Source organism: Coccinella septempunctata, chromosome 1, assembly GCF_907165205.1.
Source record: "Coccinella septempunctata chromosome 1, icCocSept1.1, whole genome shotgun sequence".
NCBI lineage: Eukaryota > Metazoa > Arthropoda > Insecta > Coleoptera > Coccinellidae > Coccinella > Coccinella septempunctata.
Window position 1 is genome coordinate 55,061,018 of NC_058189.1, and position 22,027 is coordinate 55,083,044.

The window sequence follows — 22,027 nt, forward strand, 5'->3', positions numbered from 1 at the left end:
CTTCGATGCACAAATGAACTGAAGATGATCAGTTTAATCATAGATCGATTAGATATCGAATTATTTTTTGATGCCACTGTTGTAGAATTCAAGCCATTTTTAAAACTTTGCTGCCACAAAAAATAGACTTGAAACATTTTAATTGGAGGAATGACTACTGCAAAAACTGTTTTTTCAAGATTCTCTGTCAGGGAAGATGAATTAACTAAGTCCGTGAGTAGATACTTCTACAATAACCATTGATTCCTCTACGTCACTAACTTGTTTGAAGAGTTAGAGATGTTCCTCTAAGGAGAGACTTGACCTAGACTAGAAGAGGCATTTCTAGCTAAGAATCTCATTATATGGATGTATAATGAACCATTTGTAGCCATGGTGCCTTTTTCAAGATGATTCTACTTACCGAAGCACCATTAGATCCTTCTTATGAAAAATATCTGATGTTGTGTAGATGAGAAAAAAATTGAAATATTAAAACAATCGAACCATAGTACTTACACTGCCACAGGCTCCTTGAATTTCCCGCACTGTTGAATTTGGAACATGAGATCACCCCCGTTGACGTACTCCATCACGAAATACAGCCGATCCTGAAAACCACTTCATCAGTCTAGTATAATACCTCAACTGTTGAAATGACATTGACGAATCAAAGACCAAATCGATTTTTCGTCAAATACGGTAGCATGTTACACCTTTGAACAAGCGTGCAATCTTCAGTGGAGATAGAATCGGAATAAAAAATAACAAAACTGTAAATGAGGATGTTTCTAATAAAGCAACTTGGGAATGATCGTCAAGGTTCAAAAATTGTTTTGGCGATTTAAAAAACCCGTCTGTATTAGTTATAAAGGGAGCTATCCACAAGAATGAGCAGATACTCGATGGAACTCCTCCAGTAGATGCATATTTTCCAAGTTATTTTTCAGCTTTTTTTACATTACTACAAACTATTGAGGACTATAATTAAATAATTTATAGACTGTTTAAGATCAAGGTGAAAGCTCAAAAGTTTATTATTTATAATTATTTATTATTTATTATTTTTGGTTTGTTTTAATTTGTAGGTCATCAAAAATGTGGCAAATATTTTGTTCCACTCATTCTACCCAATTTCGTTGATATTACAAAATGGTTTACAAAAACTGGAAAAAAAACATGGGTGAAAGGGATGTGGAAGATATTATACAAGGTGTTCAATAAAGATACGCACGTTCTGTAATATGGTCAACTTGAATGGCGCTGTAGGGAAGAAAAATTGCTGAAATTTGCCACATACCCAGTTTTCCATCATGAGATTTATCAATTTACGAATTGAATATTAGATGCCTATTCGATTAGATGAAATTAAAAATAGAAAAAATGATCTACCATTGTTTGAAAACACGAATGCAGCTGAACCAAGAACGGCGGTTTAGAGGACAAAGCCAGGACTCTCTTTTCGACCATGGTGCATTCAACGTCGTCGTCCTGGATTATAATATCCTTCTTAAGGATTTTGATTGCATACAGCTCGTCAGTGCCTTTCCTTTCAGCCAACATGACCTGGAAAGAAAAGAGTTTTCAAGTAGGAGCGTACATATTTCGTTCACGAATCGATAAACTGTCGCTCGTGATATTTGACGGGGATTCCGATCCTGCCTCTGAATTGAATGCAAATGCATGTTGAGCCAGGATCAGATAGAAGAAAGCGATGGATTTGTTCGTGTTTCGAAAAGAGAACTCGATTGTTTGTTGTATTGAACTGAATGAATGTAGAGCTGCGTTTATTGGAAAAATGAAATGGTTCTCGGCATTCCATTAAGCTGTGTTAACCACGTAAAAACTCGTGTTTTTCAGTTGCGTGGTTATTGAATTGTTTTTCAGAAGTTTTGCGATTTCCATTATAAAGGGTCATTATTCCTTGTGACGAACCCAAGCAAACATTATCGCGTCAAAGGGGAATATATTCCGAGCAAATTGCCTTCAACAACTGTGGCTTTTGTGAATGTTGCATGATAAGGAGCTCTTTTAAATCGCAGATTCCAAAAACCACGTTTCTTAGAAATTTTAACTTCTCAGGATACAATTTCATTATTTGAGCCCTTAAGAAGCTAGAGCTCTAGACGCTCTAGATCATAGGCATATTAAGTTTCTGATCTAGACATGCCTGTATTTATGGGATTATTTCGAAATTTGAGACAATTCAGAGTATGATGGAGTTTTCGGATAGGCCGGCTCTGTTAGAATGCATCTCATCATGTTGCCTTTTTATTTTTCGAGGATGGTCTTCTAACGTTTTCAACTACGTCAGGTGTACATACTCGAGAGTGTCAGATTAATAAAGTGTATATGCCCTACGTGTGTCTGATAATAAATTCATGTTAATCTGACAGTTTGCGAGGTGGGGTTGGCCGTTGAAAATTTTTTTTTGAGCGTGTCAGATTTTTAGAGGATATGGTAATTGGACCGAGCTACTTTTTAAGGGATTGACAATTCGGACGCAACGTAAGGTCACGGCGGTCCTTTGAAAATGCAAAAAAAATCGTTACTTGTACAGAGTGGGCAAAATTGGTGAGTTACAACTTTTTTAACCCAACGAGATAGAGGAAAATCCATGGCACATTACGGTCGTCTTTTTTCGAGAAACTAATAATGCCATCAACTGCATTACACTATCTTCTTTTGTTTTCGAGTTACAGGTCAAAATTAAAATTTTGACCTGTAACTTTTGTCATTATCTCCGTTTCTGTTCAAGCTAGGATGTTGAAGTGAAAACTTTATACAGACACTTTTTTTATAGCAATCCAGTGGCGAACTGTGATTTTTCCAACAGGTATATTTGCTGAGTTATAATAAAGGGTGGCCCATTTAAAAATTGGAATTTAATTTTGCTATAAAAAAAAACTGCTCAATATTTTTCAATGGTTGAACATTTATTTAAAAGGTTGGTTCATGACATTTATTTATGAAAAATAATTTCGGCCAAATGACCACCACGGTTGACTTGGCAGTAGCCTATTCGTTCCACCCAATTTTTTAATACATTTTCGATTGTTTGGGGCTCTATTTCACCAATAGCAGCTTGAATTTCAGTCTTGAGGTCTTGAATTGTTTCTGGATTGTTGACGTAACACTTATCTTTCACCGCTCCCCAAAGATAATAATCCAATGGCGTCAGATCGCAGCTTCTTGGTGGCCAATTCACATCAGCATTTCTGCTGATTATTCGATTTCCGAAAATGCGGCGTAAAACATCGATTGTGGCGTGTGCTGTATGGCTCGTTGCACCGTCCTGTTGAAACCAAACATCGTCCAAGTCGTCAGCTTCAATTTTTTGAAAGAACCATTTTTTTTGTCGAATTTTTTTCTTAAATTTCTCACAGTTTGAGTAGAAGACTCACCACTTTGGAAATAAGTTTTTAATATTTCCCAACTTTCTTCAAGCGAATAGCGTCCCATTTCGTAAACTTCAAACTTTCAACTAAATATTAGTCACGTCAAAAAGAATAGTTGACGTTTATAAAGTCAAATAATCGGTAGTTCAAATTCCAAACACTAGATGGACCACCCTTTATAAAGATGTATTTTTTCTTATGAAAACAGAAGTTTGAAATGACTCAGAAAGAGTAATTGGGGCAATTTTTCGGTTTGCTGAAACTGTCAGATTATATTGTTTGCCACCGCGCTCGAGAATGTACACGTGACGTTTTTATTGCAAGTTTGGTGCCCTCCCACACATTTTCGTCACGCTCAAATTGTCAGATTAAGAGAATGTATACTTTTCAACATGTAATTAACAAACCACATATATCTTAATCTGACACGTTCGAGTATGTACAATGATCGTTTTTTTTTACTAGTCTGACGGGCTGTCCTAGACAATTCCCCCTATATACAGATCTAATTTATGTAAGAGGTACTCTACAGGGTCCAAGGTATCTTCCTTCATATTCTTCTGATACGCTCAAGTAAATCCCGAAACTTCCCTCTTGGGATCTCCAAATATAACGTTACGTCATACTATTTGTTCGATTGATTGCTGTTAAGATGTCTAAAACACTGGTGTGTGCACTTGTCACTTTTTGCAAGCATCAACATTTCAAAAAATCGGGGATATGGGATCAGTTTCGTGGCGGCGCCACCATGTCATTTGCTTCGGTCTATCCTTGTTCTACCAAAGGAAGTCCAATGATACTCTCTCGTTTTATTGTGTTTTGCGTTTTGCGAATGTCGATCAACGAGTTCAGAATATGAACTGGCCCATTTTGTCAGCTGTTAAGGAACAGTTGTGCTTTACAGTTCAATTTTCGTTGTAAAAACAAATCTGTCAATATTTCAACACTATGGAATAAGGGTTCGAAGGAGGATTTACTGTTCTTCTTCAAGATAATTTCCGTTTGACAACTTGAATTCGTGAGGGGAGTAATTCAATATGATTTTAATAAAACATAGTTGATTGGTCAAATATCCAATATATTCAGTTGACGGAAAGGGAATTTTCACTATATTTACTCAGGAAGAATATTTGAAGTAACAGACTCGAATAGATTTATGTATTTCTGATTTTCAATACATGCTCACAATTCACATTACGTATTTCCAATGCAGTACCTTCGAAATATTGCTGAAGTTTCCATAAAACTCAGCTATATCGGCCCCGAATGTTCGTTCATCTGATTTGGTTCTGCCTCAAATTCCAACAACACCGAATTCTTAGCTGCAGTTCTTGATTGTCCATACAGAAAACTGAACGACATATTTAATAAATGAATGTTCTACACCCCTTTCTCGAAACTAATATATTTTCACACACCAATAATCGCTTATAAATACAACATATTCTTACGTCGTACGAAAGTATTCAAATTATTTTCAAATATCAACATAGACAACTTGTCTATGAATATCAATTGACAATGATCTGTCAAATTCTAAATAGCGCTACCTACAGTGGGAAAAACGAAATTGATCCCATATCTCCACGAAATTAAAAACAAAATCGAATCAGTGAATACACCAGAGTTTTAGACATCTTAATTGCTGTGGTATATAAATCTATAATTGCTATATAAATCAGAGAAATGAATACGCCTTAACTTCAAGCCTGCCTTGAATATGTCTGTGCAAACAGGCATGAGCATAGACAAAGGAAGGATCTTTCTCTATGGGCATGAGTGAACTGATTTCGTACTACCCATACTAAAAATAAAATAAGTGAATAAACATTCAGTTTTCTCATATTTCAAAAATTTATAAAAAACAATTGAAACTTTTGAAACAGTCCCAAAATATCTGAACTTCCTTTACATTTGTGGAGCAGAATACTTATCGATATGATATCCATGAGGATTAAGCCACCTTTACTTCCTCTGACCCACTGCCACTGCAAAAACTAAGTGTTAACCCACATTCGGGGCGATTTCGAGAAACTTCGTGTGTTGATGGGATTACATACAAAAATGTTATAAAGTTGGGTAAGTTTTGGAAACATCAAGAACACTTCCTAGATCTTCCCTTCTTACTTTGCCGACTACTTCAAGCGCTCAAATATTTGTCTTCGTTCGAACTTGAGGATTGATCCACTAACCATAAATTGTTGAACGTGTTTGAGTAGGGGCTCCCCGAACCAAGTACCAGGAGTGTTTCATTCAATTCGGGAGGTTTTGCCGTTCAATTCGGCGGACTGAAGTTTAACGCAAGTTCTAATGAGGGGTCGAAAGTTTGTACGGCTTTTGTTGCAGGATGAGAACTTTGGGGCTGTAAAGTGTGAGCACGACACGACAGCCCGAAGTTTCCATACCCGAATGATCGGATATCATATCGAGGAAAATTCGGAAAATTGCTCTTCGATATTTTCCACCCCAGAAATGTGGTGGTTCATGCTATCTCCTTCGTTTCCATTCACTTTCATAACTAAGAAATATCTTATATGTACAGGGTGTATTTGAAGGTGAGGCTTTTTTTCAACAGAAGGTAGAACTGGACAAAATGGAGCGTTTCACCAAAAATCACCTATATCTACAAAACTTTCAAAAAATTTAAAATGATTACTGAAATAGATCCTAATACGTCCCTAGACCGTTTATTAGCTGAATTATCGCAAAGCAGTGGAAAAAACTTATCTCCTGATTCGACCATGTGGTTTCGTTTAGGATATTGGCTCGTTCGATATTTACGTGGTAATGAAAATGGAAACTTAGGATTGCCGAATTGTTCTCATTATATGATTCTGTGGTGCATCTATGCCGATGAACTTGATATTCATTGTCCAGCCATATGTTTATAAGTACCGTTATATAGTAGTCAGTAGTCCACGTAGTTTTGGTAGACCACCTGGAATCTTGCTTGACTTCATTCATATCACCCTATATAGCAGGAACCCTGCATTAATGACATTGCTTCTTTCTTCTATAAAGTCTTGAAGAGAGACATTCAAGTTCATACTAGTACAAGTTCCTAAGGTCAACATCGGATTGTTTTGTGATGCACAAAAGTTGGAATAAAGTCAGCAGGTTTACAGTGATCTGTTTATTCTTGATCTTCAGATCACAGGAAAGGATGAAACCTTAGTTTTTGGTCAAAGCCAAAAGGATTCAGTTAAAAATTCGTCAAGACCGAACGGTTGCGCCGAGATGGATAAAATTCCCAGATTTATTACTAGAAGAATTGCTCTTTCAGAATATGGATCACATTTCCATCTATGGTTACTTTTATTGAGAGATAAACTATTCGAAAGCTGACCTCCGAAGAATCCTGAAAAAGATGGGTTCAGTTGAAAATTCGTCAAGAACGAACGGTTGCACTTAAATAGATGAAATTCTTAGATATATCACTAAAAGAGTTGCTCTTTCAGAAAATCTATCACATTTCTATCTACGGTTACTTTTATGGAGAGATAAACGACTCGAAAGCTGACCTTCGAAAATTCCTGAAAATGAGGGGCTCGGTTAAAAATTAGTCAAGACCGAACGGTTGCGCCGAGATAGATGAAATTCTCAGATTTTTTACTAAAAGAGTTGCCCTTTCAGAATATGTATCACATTTTTATCTACGGTTACTTTCATCGAGAGATAAACGACTCGAAAACTGACATTCGAAAAATTCTGAAAAATATGGGTTCAGTTAAAAATTCGTCAAGACTGAACGGTTGCGCCGAAATGGATGAAATTCTCAGATTTATTACTAGAAGAGTTGCTCTTTCAGAATATGTATCACATTTTCATCTAAGATTACTTTTAGTTACTTTTATTGAGAGATAAACGACTCGAAAGCTGACATTCGAAAAATCCTGAAATATATGGGTTCAAGTCAAGACTAAGCGGTTACGCTGAGATGGATGAAATTCTCAGATTTATTACTAGAAGAGTTGCTCTTTCAGAATAAGTAGCACATTTCCATCTACGGTTACTTTTATTGAGAGATAAACGACTCGAAATGGTATAGGCAAAAAGTGTTTCTGTCGATAGCGTTTAACTTCGTGTCAAGAGCTGGGATCTTTGAATTTTTTTGGTACGTAATGGTCAAAATGAGAAAACTGAAAGACGTGGTTGATAGCTTATGTTCGAAAAAGATTAATCAAACAAATGGAAAACTATATTCCGAAATTCATTTTCGATGAAGCCAATTGGAGGTACCTAGATAACTTCAAAAACATTTTTTTATGGTATTTCAACAGCCTGTATCTTATAAACGGAGTCGATTCGGAAAAAATTGAAAAAATTTTTTTTCTTTGGCCTCAAGAATTTACTGTTAAAATATTTGCACGAGTCACAGACTCACCCTGTATACAATTTAAATAAAACCACTTATCAGGAATTTGCACAGATGTACGAATTTAGTTCACAAAATTTAATCTAAGTGTCTACGTGAAGAAACGGTTCGGATTGAGTCGAATTAAGAACAAAATTATAGGTTCTTCATGAGTAAAAGATGATTTATGGGATTGACCCTCATCTCATTTCGCTCGAGCTCAAATTTTTCTTCGACTCAAGCAGTGAACGATAACGTTGTATAGAGTCATCTATCCCTATAAATTTCTATCTCAAAATGTCACGAAATTCCTTACAATATAAATTGGCGTCAAGAATCAACTTCGTAAGCAAGCCGACGCATGAAGAGAAATGACTTTACTAACCGATCTGTTCCACTATCAATTTATAAAGTGGAAAGAGAGTATGATTATTTTTTAGTGGCACTAAAATCTTGCCATGGTTTTCGAGTCTCTAACTTGGATCGAATTCATTAAATCAAAGGTAGTGTTTTTATTGTAAATATGATTGGACGGGACGATAAGTATTTTAAATTGCATGAGCTCTTTCTGATATGAGCAAATGTTCTACAGCGTGTCTCAAATCTGAGATATGACGTCACAAATAATTTCTTTAAATGATCAACCTTTTCCTTTAGGAAAATCATAAAAAATTAGGATTTCTATTTGAAAAATTGTCGATGACGTCATTTATATCTCAGATTTGAGGCACACTGTATAACTTTTTTCTTACGAGAAAACGAGCGTCGGCCTGTCTGAGCGTATTATTCACAACAAAAAAACCGTCTTTGATTTACAGAAATCATTCCAAGGTAGAGATGAAAAGATATCTAAAACTATGATAATTTAAACAGAAAATTCGAAAACTTTAATCATCGACAACTTACCTTGCCGAAAGAGCCTTTACCCAGAACCATGATGAAGTTGAAATCACTGGCTCTTATAATATCTTTTTTACCCATATTGTGAGGAACATCTTTATGTTCTGTTGTTATGGATGGTTTCTTCGATATTGATGTTTTCTGGAATAAAAAAAAATATAAATATTTAAATTTCCATTCACGTGCAGGATTCATGAAATATTTGTTGGAATAGGGTAAATATAGCAAGTGTATAACTCTAAAACAAAAGAAGATAGAGGAATGCAGTCGAAGGCATTATTAGTTTCTCGAAAAATGACCACTGTAATATGCCATGCATTTTCCTCTATCTCGTTGGATTGAAAAAGTTACAGTTCAGGTATCACCAATTTTGCACCACCCTGTACACTGTTACTTGTGGGCTTAATGTGAAAAAACTTCTCCTGACAAATAGTATATGTATAACTACATTTCTAATAAAAATTGTGTTAATATGCCTTGTATTTCAGGTAGTGGCATAAAAAACCCATAATTAGTTTCTGATGGAAGATCGAGTATCCTTCGAACATCAATTGTTACTTGAGTATTTCAGTTTTTAGAGAACTTTTAAAATGGAGGAAATTATTATTTACAAGTATTCTGAGTCAATGTGAATATTTTGATGAGCAAAGAAGATGATAAATAAAAATATTATATAAATATATTTTATTTTAAAGGTGGGTGGATGAAAAATGTCTGGAATTATTTACAAAAATGATTACTTCTTCTCAATGTTGTAAGAGGAGCCAAAAAATGATCACAATCTAATTATTTACAGGGGATCTCCACTATAACTTACCACAAAGACAATATCAGGCTGTAAGTGGAAAACTCATGAGAAAGTAATTCAGAATCAATGTTTTTCTGGAGGTGATTCACTTTTTTCAATTGAACAAAAGTAAATTGTGTGAAATAATTGATCAGGACGTTTCCGCAGATGTAAAAATTTGGACTTTCCGCTATTTATGCAAGATATACATAATTGGAAACCACATTCTTGCATTTCCAGGATAGATGTCTCGTTGCTTTCTCCATAAGATATAATATTCAACTCACCCTCATTTGAGTTTTGATCTGTGCCAGATCAGCATTTTCTTCCGGCACTGGAACATTGTAGAATTCACCTTCTTCCTGGGTGAGGAGCTTGAACCAGCCGTCAGCTGGAGATTTAATTATTTCTGAAATTCCGAAAGACAGGGAGCCCATGAAATCATTCCTTGACGTACGATCCCAGTCCCAAATTTCAATGAGCAATCGACGATCCTTGTCCTCCGGTTTCAGGTCGCTGAAATTGAAAACATATCCTCGAGAAGTTCTTTTCTGATGATAATTGGAGTTATTCAAAATACGGAAATACAAAAGATAAAGAAAATTACCTACTTTATTTTTCCATCACAAGTAACAAATATTGAAATACTAGATCTTTTTTTCCCTTATTCATATCATATCATTGAAAAACACATATTAGATAGCTTGGTTCATTTGAGCAAATGAGTCCTTGTGTAAAAATTCCAACAACAGATACGTAGCATGAGTTGTATAGGCAGGAATTATCTTGGGACTTAAATTTATCTAGAATGCTGAAAGTATAGGGGAAAAATAACAACATTTTTTTTGATTGCCTCCTAGCTCTCTCCTTGATGTCTGATCAATTTCATTTTTGTCATTTTTTTGGTTTGTAAGAAACAAATTAAAAATTAGTTTTTCAGGCACCTTACTATTTGTTGACAAGGAATCACCTCTTAAATCTTTTGGCAACTATTCATTTATACCCTATATGAAAACTATATTCACCATCATACAAGATGAGTCTTTGACTCGTACAAATATTTCAAAAGTAGATTCTTGAGATCGAAAGGAACACTTTTTTCTTATACCATTCTTTCTGATTCGGCCCTGATAAAAAGGTAGAGCCATTTTGAGTTTTCATAATGAGCTGTGCCACCCTTGGAGGAACAAAATTACCTTCAGAATAACTAGCTTAATCTGTGACTCTACACATCTGTGGATCTTTTAAACAGAGTTGTATAGTAGCCATAGTACCCAAATTTTCAAATTTAACAGATAATTTTTCATTTCTGAACATCAAATTACTCGAAAACGGCGTATTATACGAGAAAATATGGGGAATACTTTTATTTTACAGAACGTTCAAATATTCATAAGATAGCGTCCAACTTAGTTTCAAGTTTTGAGATCTTAAATTTTTTTGTATTTTTATGGTACGTGATGCTCATAATGAGAAAACTGGAAAACGTAGGTGACTCGGAAAAATTTATCAAATAAATGAAAAACTATATTCCGAAATTCATTTCATTCGGTTTTTTTTTTGTTATTTTTAGTTCTAACTAAAAATAAATGGTTTTTCAACATCCTGTATCTTTCAAACCGAACCGATTCGGAAAAAGTGATAAAGGAAAAAAGTGTTTTTTTGACCTCGGAAATCTACTGTTGATATATTTGTACTAGTCAAAATTCACCATGTATATGTTTTGATTATTTTATCATACCCTCTTCTTATAAATTTCAATTAATTCAGGAGGAAATATAATTTTCGAACACAAAAACCATGTTCTGACTCAAGTGAATAATATTTTTAGAGCCCAGTAAAAAATATTTTTCGATTTTCACGTATTTTCATATCTCAACGAAAAATTTCTCAATTCCAAAAAAAATTATTTTTGAGTCCTCAGATATCAACCTTTTCTGTTCCGGAAAAGTATAGCTTTATTGGAGGTCTTCGAAGCCTAAAAAAATGTCAAGTACGAAGTAACAAGATTTTCGTAAAATGTTTTTTGGCATCTCGATGAAATGTTTTCTAATTTTTTTCAATTTCGAGAGAAATATTTTTGAAGCCTAAGTAAAATATTTAACTTGGAAGGATCATTTCGATCCTGAAAGAAGATATTTTTCGAATTTTTGAATTTGAATTTCTTGTATCCAGAAAAAAGATCTTCCGTGGCCCGAGAAAAACAAATAAGATTTCAAGGGAACTTATTAGTTCACCACGAAATAATATTTTCCGAGCCCAGAGAAAAAAAATCGGTAGACCAAGGAAATATATTTTGCTGGACTCGGAAAATAGATTTCCTCTGATATCTGAAGACGATGCTTTTAGAATGAGGAAAAAAGTATTTTTCGGAAAAGGAAAAAAATTTGCTGGAAAATTAGTTTTTAATTTCATGAAAACTTCATTCCTCCAATTCGGGGAAGATTCCAGAAGAAAAATATTTTTTTAGAGGAGAAATTTTTTAGAAAGAATCAAGAAAATTTCTTCGTAAAATCCGGTGAAAAATATTGAATTGCTAGTCGCATCATGAAAAAATAATATTCGATACCGGAGGTTTTATAACTTTATAATCCAAAAGAACCAAAAGACTTAATGAGCTTCCTGGGTACGCTATTGTGCAGTTTTTTACTTTTCTTGCTTACAAGCTACAGTCTCTTGAATCCCATTCATTACCGAACGTCATAAAACAAACCAAATACATCAAATTCAAGGCTGAATCAATCGAGTTAAATATCAATTGAACACTGAAATGATAATCGCTTAACTGAATTTTGCGATCAATGAGCAACCTTATTGGTTTGGAATTTAACCGACAAAGAGAGGCGGCATTCCCTCTTAATTAAATACACCTATAAAACTCATAACGACGGTCTGGCCTTTAGCAGATTGTATAACCTTTTGTGGAAATAATTTTAATAGAGCCAATAACGAAAGCCATTCAATAGGTGATGTGAACGGTAGCAAAATTCATAGGTTGTCACATTAATATAGGCTGTGGAAAATGATTTTGATACCTATGTGATATTAATTGCATTTTGTCGTGAGAGTACAAAGGTAACTCGTTTATGCTTATCATATGAAATGTGCATAACGAAAAAAATAATTAAAATATTACCACAGAAGTTCTAATAAAGAGTAGAAAATTTTAGCCAAGGTAACGATGAAGGGTAAGCATGAAACTGTTTTTCAATATTATCATTTAGTGAGGAAAAGAAATCCAAAGAATCCAAAGAAGGAAAATGGAATTTTTTCAGCAAACTTCACAAAAAAGTTTAAACACAAAAAGGTATCAACAAATAAGAATGCCATTCATATGTAAGGAGTATATTCATTCATCTGGGAATTCTTTCAGTCGATTTCCTTTTATTGAATTTTTTTCTCTGTTATTCAAACTAAGACTTTCTTAATTTTAAATTACAAATTTTTTTCTATAAAATTATTCATTATCTTATTCTGTTCTGAGGAAAACAGAAACATCAACTAAACCTACTCTGGGATCTGATCCAAATAAACATCTTGATGCAAATATTCCTTCAATAAATTGATGGAAGTTTGGTGATCCCTATCAAGTGTTGAGCAATGTATTTCGAGAAATTTCGTTGGTTCTTGGTTCATCATAGTTTCTAAACCTCGTACTTACAATGTGATGGTCTCATTCCATTCTGGATTCAGGCATGCCTTGATCGTTTTGGTTTTCTTTTTAACACCATCCGAATCTGGTATGAGCTTGAGTTTTACATAGGGATCGCTCAATCCGTTTGGATCCATTGGAATTAAGTTACGACCCTGTTTCACTGCAAAAAAAATATTTTCAATAGGTGCAATAGGTTTTCGGAAGAACAAGACTGAAAACATTCATATGAATATTGGTGTCCAGGAAACATGAAATTATGGATTTACAATTTTACAGTACAAGTATTTTCTTAATGAATTGTTTCATAATTCAGATAGGCACGATGATCTATTGATGTCTAGTTAGCCTAGACCAATTCCATGCATAAAAAAAATATTGCGTTACCATAGCAACGAACAATAACTCATTAGAAGTGTCAGTGTGAGGTTTGAGGTCAAAAAAGTAAACCAGAGTTACGCAATAAATTGAAAGAAAAAAGATGTCTACCGAAATTGTGAAAATCGAAAAATTGGAGTATCGAGCCATCATCGAGTACCTGTATTTAAAAGGGTTAAGAGGTAAGCATATTTTCGAAGATAAGCTTAATACCCTTGGTGATCAATGTCCTTCGAATGCGACCGTGAAAAATTGGACTGCAACCTTCAAAAGAGGTAAATTTTCCATTGAAGATGATGACCGATCGGGAAGGCCAGCTTCTGTGTCAGTCCCCGAAAATATATATGCATTGCATGACATGATTTTATCAGACCGTCGAATTGGGCGAAAACGGATATCTGAAACACTGACTATTTCATACGAACGCTTTCATCATATAGTTCACGTCAATTTGGACATGAGGAAAATTGCTGCAAAATGGATCCCCAAACGTTTGAATGTTGATCAAAAGCGGGCAAGGGTGAAAGCATCGCATTGTTACTATGTATGAGACATTGGGTACATTTCTACGATCCAGAAACAAACAACAAACGATGGAATGGCGTCACTCTGGTTCTCCAAGACCTATAAAGTTTCCTGTCCAAAAATCTGCTGGAAAAGTTCTTGCTTCAGTGTTTTGGGATTGCCATGGAGTAATCATGTTTGATTTTTTGGATGAGGATAGAACAGTAACTGGAGTTTACTATTCGACATTACTGATCAGTCTGCGGGATAATATTAAAGAGAAAAGAAGCGGAAAGCTATCCAAAAGTATTTTGTTTTTGCAGGACAAGGCCCCTGCACACAAATCTCATGTTGCCATGCAAAAAATTCGTGTCGAATATGAAATTTTGTTTGGTTCTATAGTAGGCTAAGAATTTTTCAATATATCCTCGTACATTATGAGATGTTGCGAGAAAGTGAAAAGAATAATTAAATGTAACTTTGGTTTTCGGAATTTGACTATGGTGTAGTACATAATTTTTACTCAGTTACGATTGAGTGCGATGTCTAAAACAATATTAAAATGGTAAATAGTTGATCGCTTCGCCGATTTCTAAGTTTTCACAAAGAAATCAATCCAGTACATCTAGAATCAAAAAGATTTCACTAGTAATGAACAGAAGGAAGAAAGGTCAAGTTTCCGATAAAAGTTGTTCCATCTGAGAAAACTGTTTATAGCGGCGTTATGTCTGTTCAGTTGAGAATTTCCCATCTTTTACCATAATATGTAAACATAAATCAGATTTATTATAAAGCTGTGCGATAAATCAGTGTTTTAAGTGCGAAGTTTCAGTTCTGTTATTCCCGCAGCTTTCACACTAAACATTCAATCGTTCGGGAATTTTTTGTGAAGATTTTTATGGGCACTCTGTTTCAAACTTTTATGTGATGAATGTTTTGAATACTTCCCATTACAGTGGGTTATTTATCGCAATCCATACTGTTCGATTCTATAGTGAATTTAATTTGCAACATAATATATAGCTTATTTTTTTCAATTGTAACACTTGCATATAAATGTTGATTTTACCGAAAAGAATGCTTGAAAAATACTGATAATTGTTATAATTTCAATCATTGGATGAGTAAATAGTAAGAATAACTGCAATAAAACTGGAGCAAAGCGAATTTTTCGAAATCGTTGGAATATAATCTAACATTGCATTGCATTATGTTTTATAAGCCGGATGGAAATTGATTTTCAAAGTCTCTCATAACCTGACACAACATAGAAGTATATAGTCCTAGATGCATTATCCAAAAATAGGGTTTTTATTTAAAAGAATAAAATTTACTATAAGGTATATCACTGAAAAGGAAGACTGAAAATATCTTTGACTACGCCACTGAAACTTCACGAAATAGGGGCACAAATGCAGAGAGCAGAAAAATGAGTTCTCAGTTATAACTTGAGAACAAAAGAAGATATATAGCTGCGATTTTGGCCATCTTTCGAAAATCGAAGTCATGCCATTTATTTTTTCCTAACTTTTACAGAGCTACCATTCAATTTGATCCACTTTGCCCACATGGTATCCCAAATTGCATGATTTTGGCTGTTTCTGGTACTTCCAGACTAGATATGTGAAAACGTTGAAAGGAGCCCATGGCTCCTTTCCATTAATGGAAGCCGCTTCACGGTATATCTTCATTTGTCTTGGAGATATAACCAAATTTTGATATTTTGTCGATTTCGAAAATGTTTGAAAACGATATAAACTTTTTACAGGTATTTTTTCACTGGGAATACGACACCATATCAAATGGACTTTTCACGAAAGTCGAGCCAAGGACTCCTTTCAACGTTTTCAACTATCTATGCTACACCTTTTTAAGTTCAAATTGGCGCTAATCAAAATCAAAATGACATTAGTCAAAATCAAATTGACAATATCAATTTCAAACTGGCATTAATCAGAAGCAAATTGGCATTAATCAAGTTCAAATTGGTATTGAATATTGATACTGAACATCATGAAATTGCAATTGTAAAAATCGAACATCAACGTTCGAATGGAACTGAATCAGTTGATCACACAGATAAACACAGCTCTTTTTCTCTGTCTTTTTCCTTCAAAAATTATGAGTTTTTCTGATGGCAACATCTCGAAAAGTATTATTAAGTATGTATTCGGAGTCTCTCAAATCTTTGCATACTCTGTGAAATGAAATAGTTAATAGGTATCCAAAGAACAGTGAACAGTAATAAACGTTGATTCTGAAACACAATGGGAGTCTAAAATCGTCTCTTTTTATGATAACTTATCAATATCCACAGATTCATTCTGCATTCGATATGCAATATATAAATTTTTTGAGAAAATTCGTTATTCTCGAATAGTTTTTATTAATTATGACGTTATTAACTGTGTATATCATTCAATAAAATTTTTTCATTAATACATTTTATTCCAATGAAGAATTCAAATTCAGAATTGCCAATTGGATTTTGCCTATTGTCAATTTGTAATTGATATTGTCAATTGGATTTTGACTAATGTCATTTCGATTTTGATTAGCGCCAATTTGAACTTGAAAAGGTATATACGTTTCCAAGTCCAAATTGGCGCTAATCAGAATCAAAATTACATTGTGAAAATCAAATTGGCAACATCTATTTCAAATTGGCATTAATCAGAAGCAAATTGGCCATAATCAATTTCAAACGGGCATTTATCAATTTCAAATTGACAATAAACAAAATAAAATTGCAGCTGCAAAATACGAACATCAAAGCTCGAATGGAACTGAATAGATTGATTACACAGATCAACACACCTAACCAGCTCCTTTTTTCTGCCTTTTTCCTTGAAAAGTTATGAGTTGGTCAAGTTGGAACACTTCGAACGTATTACTATATGTATATAAGTGTATTCTGAGTCTCTCGAATATTTGCATAGTTTGCGAAATGAAATAAATAATATCCAAATATCAGTGAACAATAATTAACGTGGATTCTGAAACACAATGAGCGTCTGAAATCGTCTCTTCTTTTGATGGATCATTGAAAAATTGCTCAATTGTGATTATCTTCAGTCTATGTTTTGTAGATGAGAGAGATTAGAGAATATCGTTCATAACAATATTGGGAAGGTTGTTGCAAATTCATCGTTCATATCCAAAGATTTATTCCTTCTGCACGGGATATGCAAGATATAATTTTCTGAAAAAATTCGTTATTCCCGAATGGATTTAATTGATTATTGCGTTATTTACTACGATCTTTTTCATCAAATACATTTTATTAAAATGGAGAATTCAAATTGCCAATTTGATTCTGTTAATTGTTAATTTGCAATCGACTAATGCCACATTAAAATTGATTATTGCCAATTTGATTCTGATTAATGCCAGTTTGAAATTGATGTTGCCAATTTGATTTTGACAAATGTAATTTTGATTTTGATTAGCGCCAATTTGAACTTAAAAAGGTATAGAAGTACCTGAAACAGGCAAAATCAAGCAACTTTGGAGAACCTGTACATTTAACTCTAAAACACCCCATACAAGAAGAGTACTATTAGGGATTTCATATTATTTCTTCAGTTCTTGCAATGGAATATTACATGTTGATATGAACTATATTTCCAAATCTAACGACAGTTTCATCATGCATAAAATCTTTCTGTGAAATATTGGCAGATTCCATATAAGTTCTGACGAGTATTTGTATTTATTTAGTATTCGAAAGGGTTCCTTCACAGTTTCGATCTGAAACGGAGTTCAATTTCCAACATCAAAGCACGCTCGACATGCGAAAGAGGAATTCGTGAATCAACACTTCCTTTGCGACCTCAGTTGTGACTTCAATTTCACCGCGAAAAATCATTTTTCCACTTCGCAGCACCAACATCGCGTTTCATATTCGTGATCTGTATCCGATATGTTGCACGAAAAGGTAAAGTATACGGCGGAAAGAGTTTATGAAATGCTTCTCAGGGGGGTCCCGGGTCCATTGAAAAGAGACCTCGAATCACGACAATATAAATTTTGCAATAGCGTAGACATTTTTTGTTTATGGCATGTGTTGAATATCGGATTTCAACTTGATTTTTCATTTTGTTAAAGAATAAAATAATGATGTAGTTACCTGAACTTTGAGTTTTTTGCGGAAAAATATTGACCATAAACAAAATCAAATGAATGTCATTACAGTTGCAAAATGGCGGAAGCAACGGTTTATTTTGGAGATCAAATGGAGGATAGAAGAAGTAACACTTTGATGGAATCTACCATGGTCCAAGGAAATAATTCAAACCTTGAATATCTAATGATATTCAAGGTAAAAACAATTCCATACTGCAAGAATCAGAAGCTTCAAAAGTTACTATTATATACTGTTTCTTTGAGTCAAAGAATTTACTCAAAAAAATGTGGATCAGTGAATTGAAGGAAATATTGGTGTTCTGGGAAGAATCTAGTATCTATACTCCATTCACTTTTATTTTAGCAATCGGTTGGCCATGGAAATTTGACACATTTCACTCTGTATAGTACGAAAATGTGGGGTTATGACGCGTGTCAAAACATTTTTGGGTTTGTTTTAAATCAACGCTTTGTTGCACGTTCTACGTAAAAGTTTCTGTTATTACGTATGAGTCTCTTCGGAAAATATGTGACGAACATAATTGAAGTTTATACAAACTGATTGAAGGCATACCAAATCCAGTTATTTGCATGGAAAATACTAGAGATCAGTATAATATCATAATAAGCACTAGGTTGAGGAGAGTTAATGTTCGTTATCTTCTTTGGCTAAAGTTTGAATACGTTACATCTCTTGTAGATTTCAAACATATTAACCCGAAGATGAAATGCATATGATGCAGTGGTTGGGAATGGGTATCTCCCGAAAGAATTAACAGATAATTACAAGAATGGTAAATTCTTCAACAAAAATCATCTTGCATCAATGTAAGTAAAAGGAATTAAAGGAAGTTTCAAGTCAAGATGAACTTCACCTTTGAACAAAAATTTCACATGTATAAACAATTAGCAGGACAACTGGTGTGTATTTGTGGCTGTTCATCTTAATACATTGATATAATAATAATAATTAAGTATTTATTGGTACCTTAAAACATTTACAATGTATAGGACAAGTCAAATGAAAACTAGAAAAATCAATTTCCGGGAACTTATTCTACGATGACATTAATCGAAAATCCTGTAAACTGTAAACTTTTCGCATTAATTCACTCGAACATAAAAATCTCATAAGCCACCACTTTTTTGGGTCTCCCAATAGAAGGAAATTCTTTGTCATCCTCTTCATTCACCATCTTTCTGATTGTGGAAATATTCAGCTGAAATATAAGTCGTTCAGATTCAGATGAAACATTATGTAAATTCTCTTACATTGAATATGTTCGCTACCGTCTGACGTATTGTGGATTTTAGAATATCAGGGTATAACTATTTGAATGAGTGGACCTGAATTCTAAATAGCACTTCCTGAAACCCTGTCCCTTTTTTCATTTTTTTTTTCGGCATTTTCGTAATAAAAACTGATATTAGTTGTGGCAACGGCGTTATGACATTAACGACATTTCATAAGTGCCTTACTCCGTTCTAGTTACAAAAACTTGAGAAAATTATTCCATGGCCAACCGACTGCTAAAATAAATGTGAATGGATTTTAGATTATACTCAAAAATAGCTTTTCCTCAATTATTTGTTGTTTTTTCGAATATTTCCACAGAGGAATCTCAATTTCCCTGATAAAATCCTTGGAAGAATTTCGATATATCCAAGAGAAAAATACTTGAGAACTAAATTAATCTCTTGTTTATGTTTGGCATATTTAAGCTTCCAATAAATATCTTTCGAAAGCCATAATGAATTCGATAATTTATGACAACAAATCGAATCGAGAATCGAATATACCTGGCATATTCAAGCTGAAAATGACTGATGGCAAAATAAGTAAATCATTTAATTTCTTCTGTTTTTGAGTAATAGGACAAAATTAAAATTTGAGCGATTTCAACTTTGGTCATTATCTCCGTTTCTGTTTGTTCTAGGATGTTGAAATGAAGACATTATACAGACACTTTCTTGATAGCAATCCAGTGGCATACTATGATTTTTCCCAAAAGGGTCATTTGCTGAGCTATAACATTAAGTTGAGTTTTTCTTATGAAAACAGTAGTTTCAAATGACTTAGAAATAATCGCCATTTTTTTTAACGTTTTAGAAATATATCATACATCGCCCTCAGTCTGTTCTAAGTCATTTTAAACTAGGTACTGTTTTCATAAGAAAAAACTTGTTATAGCTCAGCAAATATATCTACCTGTTGGAAAAAATCATAGTACGCCACCCGATTGCCATCAAACGAGCATCTGAATAATGTTTTCATTTCAACATCCTAGCTCAAACAGAAGCGGAGATAATGACCAAAGTTGAAATTTTAATTTTGACCTATAACTCGAAAACAAAAGAAGATAGAGGAATGCAGTTGATCCCATTATTAGTTTCTCGAAAAAAGACGACAGTAATGTGCCATGCATTTTCCTATATCTCGTTGGGTTGAAAAAGTTGTAGCTCAGGTATCACCAATTTTGCCTTCCTGTACAATTATCAGACGGTATCGAACATATTCAATATAAGTAATTTCATATTATGTTTCATCTTAATCTGAACGACTTATATTTTAGCTCAATGTTTTCACAATCAGAAAGATTGATGAATAGGTTGACAAAGAATTTCCTTCTATTGGAAGATTGCAAGATGATTTTTGTCGAAGAATTCAATATTCTTGAAATAATCTATTAATTCCTTTATTTTTTTCCATTCCCAAGCAATTCATCATATGCATTTCATCTATGGGTTGATTTTTTTTTCAACAACTGAGGTAACGTTTTCAACCTTTAGCCAAAGAAGAGAACCAACATTACCTCTTCTCAAGCAACTGTATATTATGTATCCATAATTTCATTTTCTTCCTATTCAAAAATGAATATATTCTTGTCCTTTCCAAGCAAATAACTAAATTTCGAATCCCTTCAATCAGTTTCAATGTTGTGACAAATGTGATAATCTCAAATTTTCTCACAGTGTGGAAGGTATCGAATTTCCATGGCCAACTAAGTGCTTTTATAAAAGTGAATGGAGTATATACATGAAATGGAAGAAAGTTGGACGAGAATTTGTGTCAAAGAACTTATCCTAAAATAGTTACACCTAAATCAATATTGATGATTATATGACACATGAATGACTCGATATTTTTGGTAAATAATAAATATTTTAGGTAAATAAAATATAAAAAGAAAGTAAGATGAAAGAGTGAGTTTTCACTCATAATATTTATAGAGAAATCAAACAGACAAAGTATGTTAAGTATGAAATGAAACCTATAAATGATTAATTATGTTGAAATAATTTATTTTTGTTCCGGATATAAGTGTTAAAATATGCACACATTGAAGATACTTCCGAAACGATCTCTTATTCGAATCCTAGTCTACGAAACAAATTCAATTCCATTACAAATGAAATGAACAATTGAGAAATAAAATGTTGAGAACTCGTATCCAAATAAATTTCTAGCGCGTTATTCAGCGAGTTTCCAACATATAGCTTCTACGCTATTCACCGAAAAGTCATTTTCCCAAGTTGAAGCTACGTGCCATGCTCATCTGAACCTCTGAACGAATGAGATTTGTTAAGCTCACCGACTGGGCCAGACAAATTCAATATCGACGTTCGATTCCCAAAATGAGATGTCGGAATTGAAGGAGATATAGAAAACGCTATTGAACGTAATATGCTCCATGACATCAACTTATAAAAGAAGTTACCAACAATGAGTTCGGCGGTTTCTTTCATTCCATTTTCCATCACTCGTATCTTTTTTAGAAAGGACATATACTTCTTTTTAATAAGCTTGGTTTACGTCACTTCTCCAACGAACATTTTTCAAAAAACACAGTAACTATACTCCATTCACTTTTATTTCAGGACTCGGTTGGCCATGGAAATTTGACACATTTCACTCTTTATAGTAGGTACGAAAATGTGGGGTTATGACG

At 33.8% G+C, this 22,027-nt stretch overlaps 1 protein-coding gene across 1 annotated transcript in view; it reads right to left on the minus strand.

The window, feature by feature from the left end:
• The window catches only part of LOC123313277 (protein kinase C, brain isozyme-like), an 82,365-nt gene that overhangs the window by 6,365 nt on the left and 53,973 nt on the right, over positions 1-22,027 (minus strand). Inside the window, exons 6-10 of the mRNA XM_044898099.1 lie at positions 13,080-13,233; positions 9,706-9,934; positions 8,638-8,772; positions 1,372-1,545; positions 499-590 (exon numbers count right to left, since the gene is read on the minus strand). Of these exons, the coding sequence (XP_044754034.1) occupies positions 499-590; positions 1,372-1,545; positions 8,638-8,772; positions 9,706-9,934; positions 13,080-13,233 (784 nt within the window). The remainder of the gene's footprint in view (positions 1-498; positions 591-1,371; positions 1,546-8,637; positions 8,773-9,705; positions 9,935-13,079; positions 13,234-22,027) is intronic.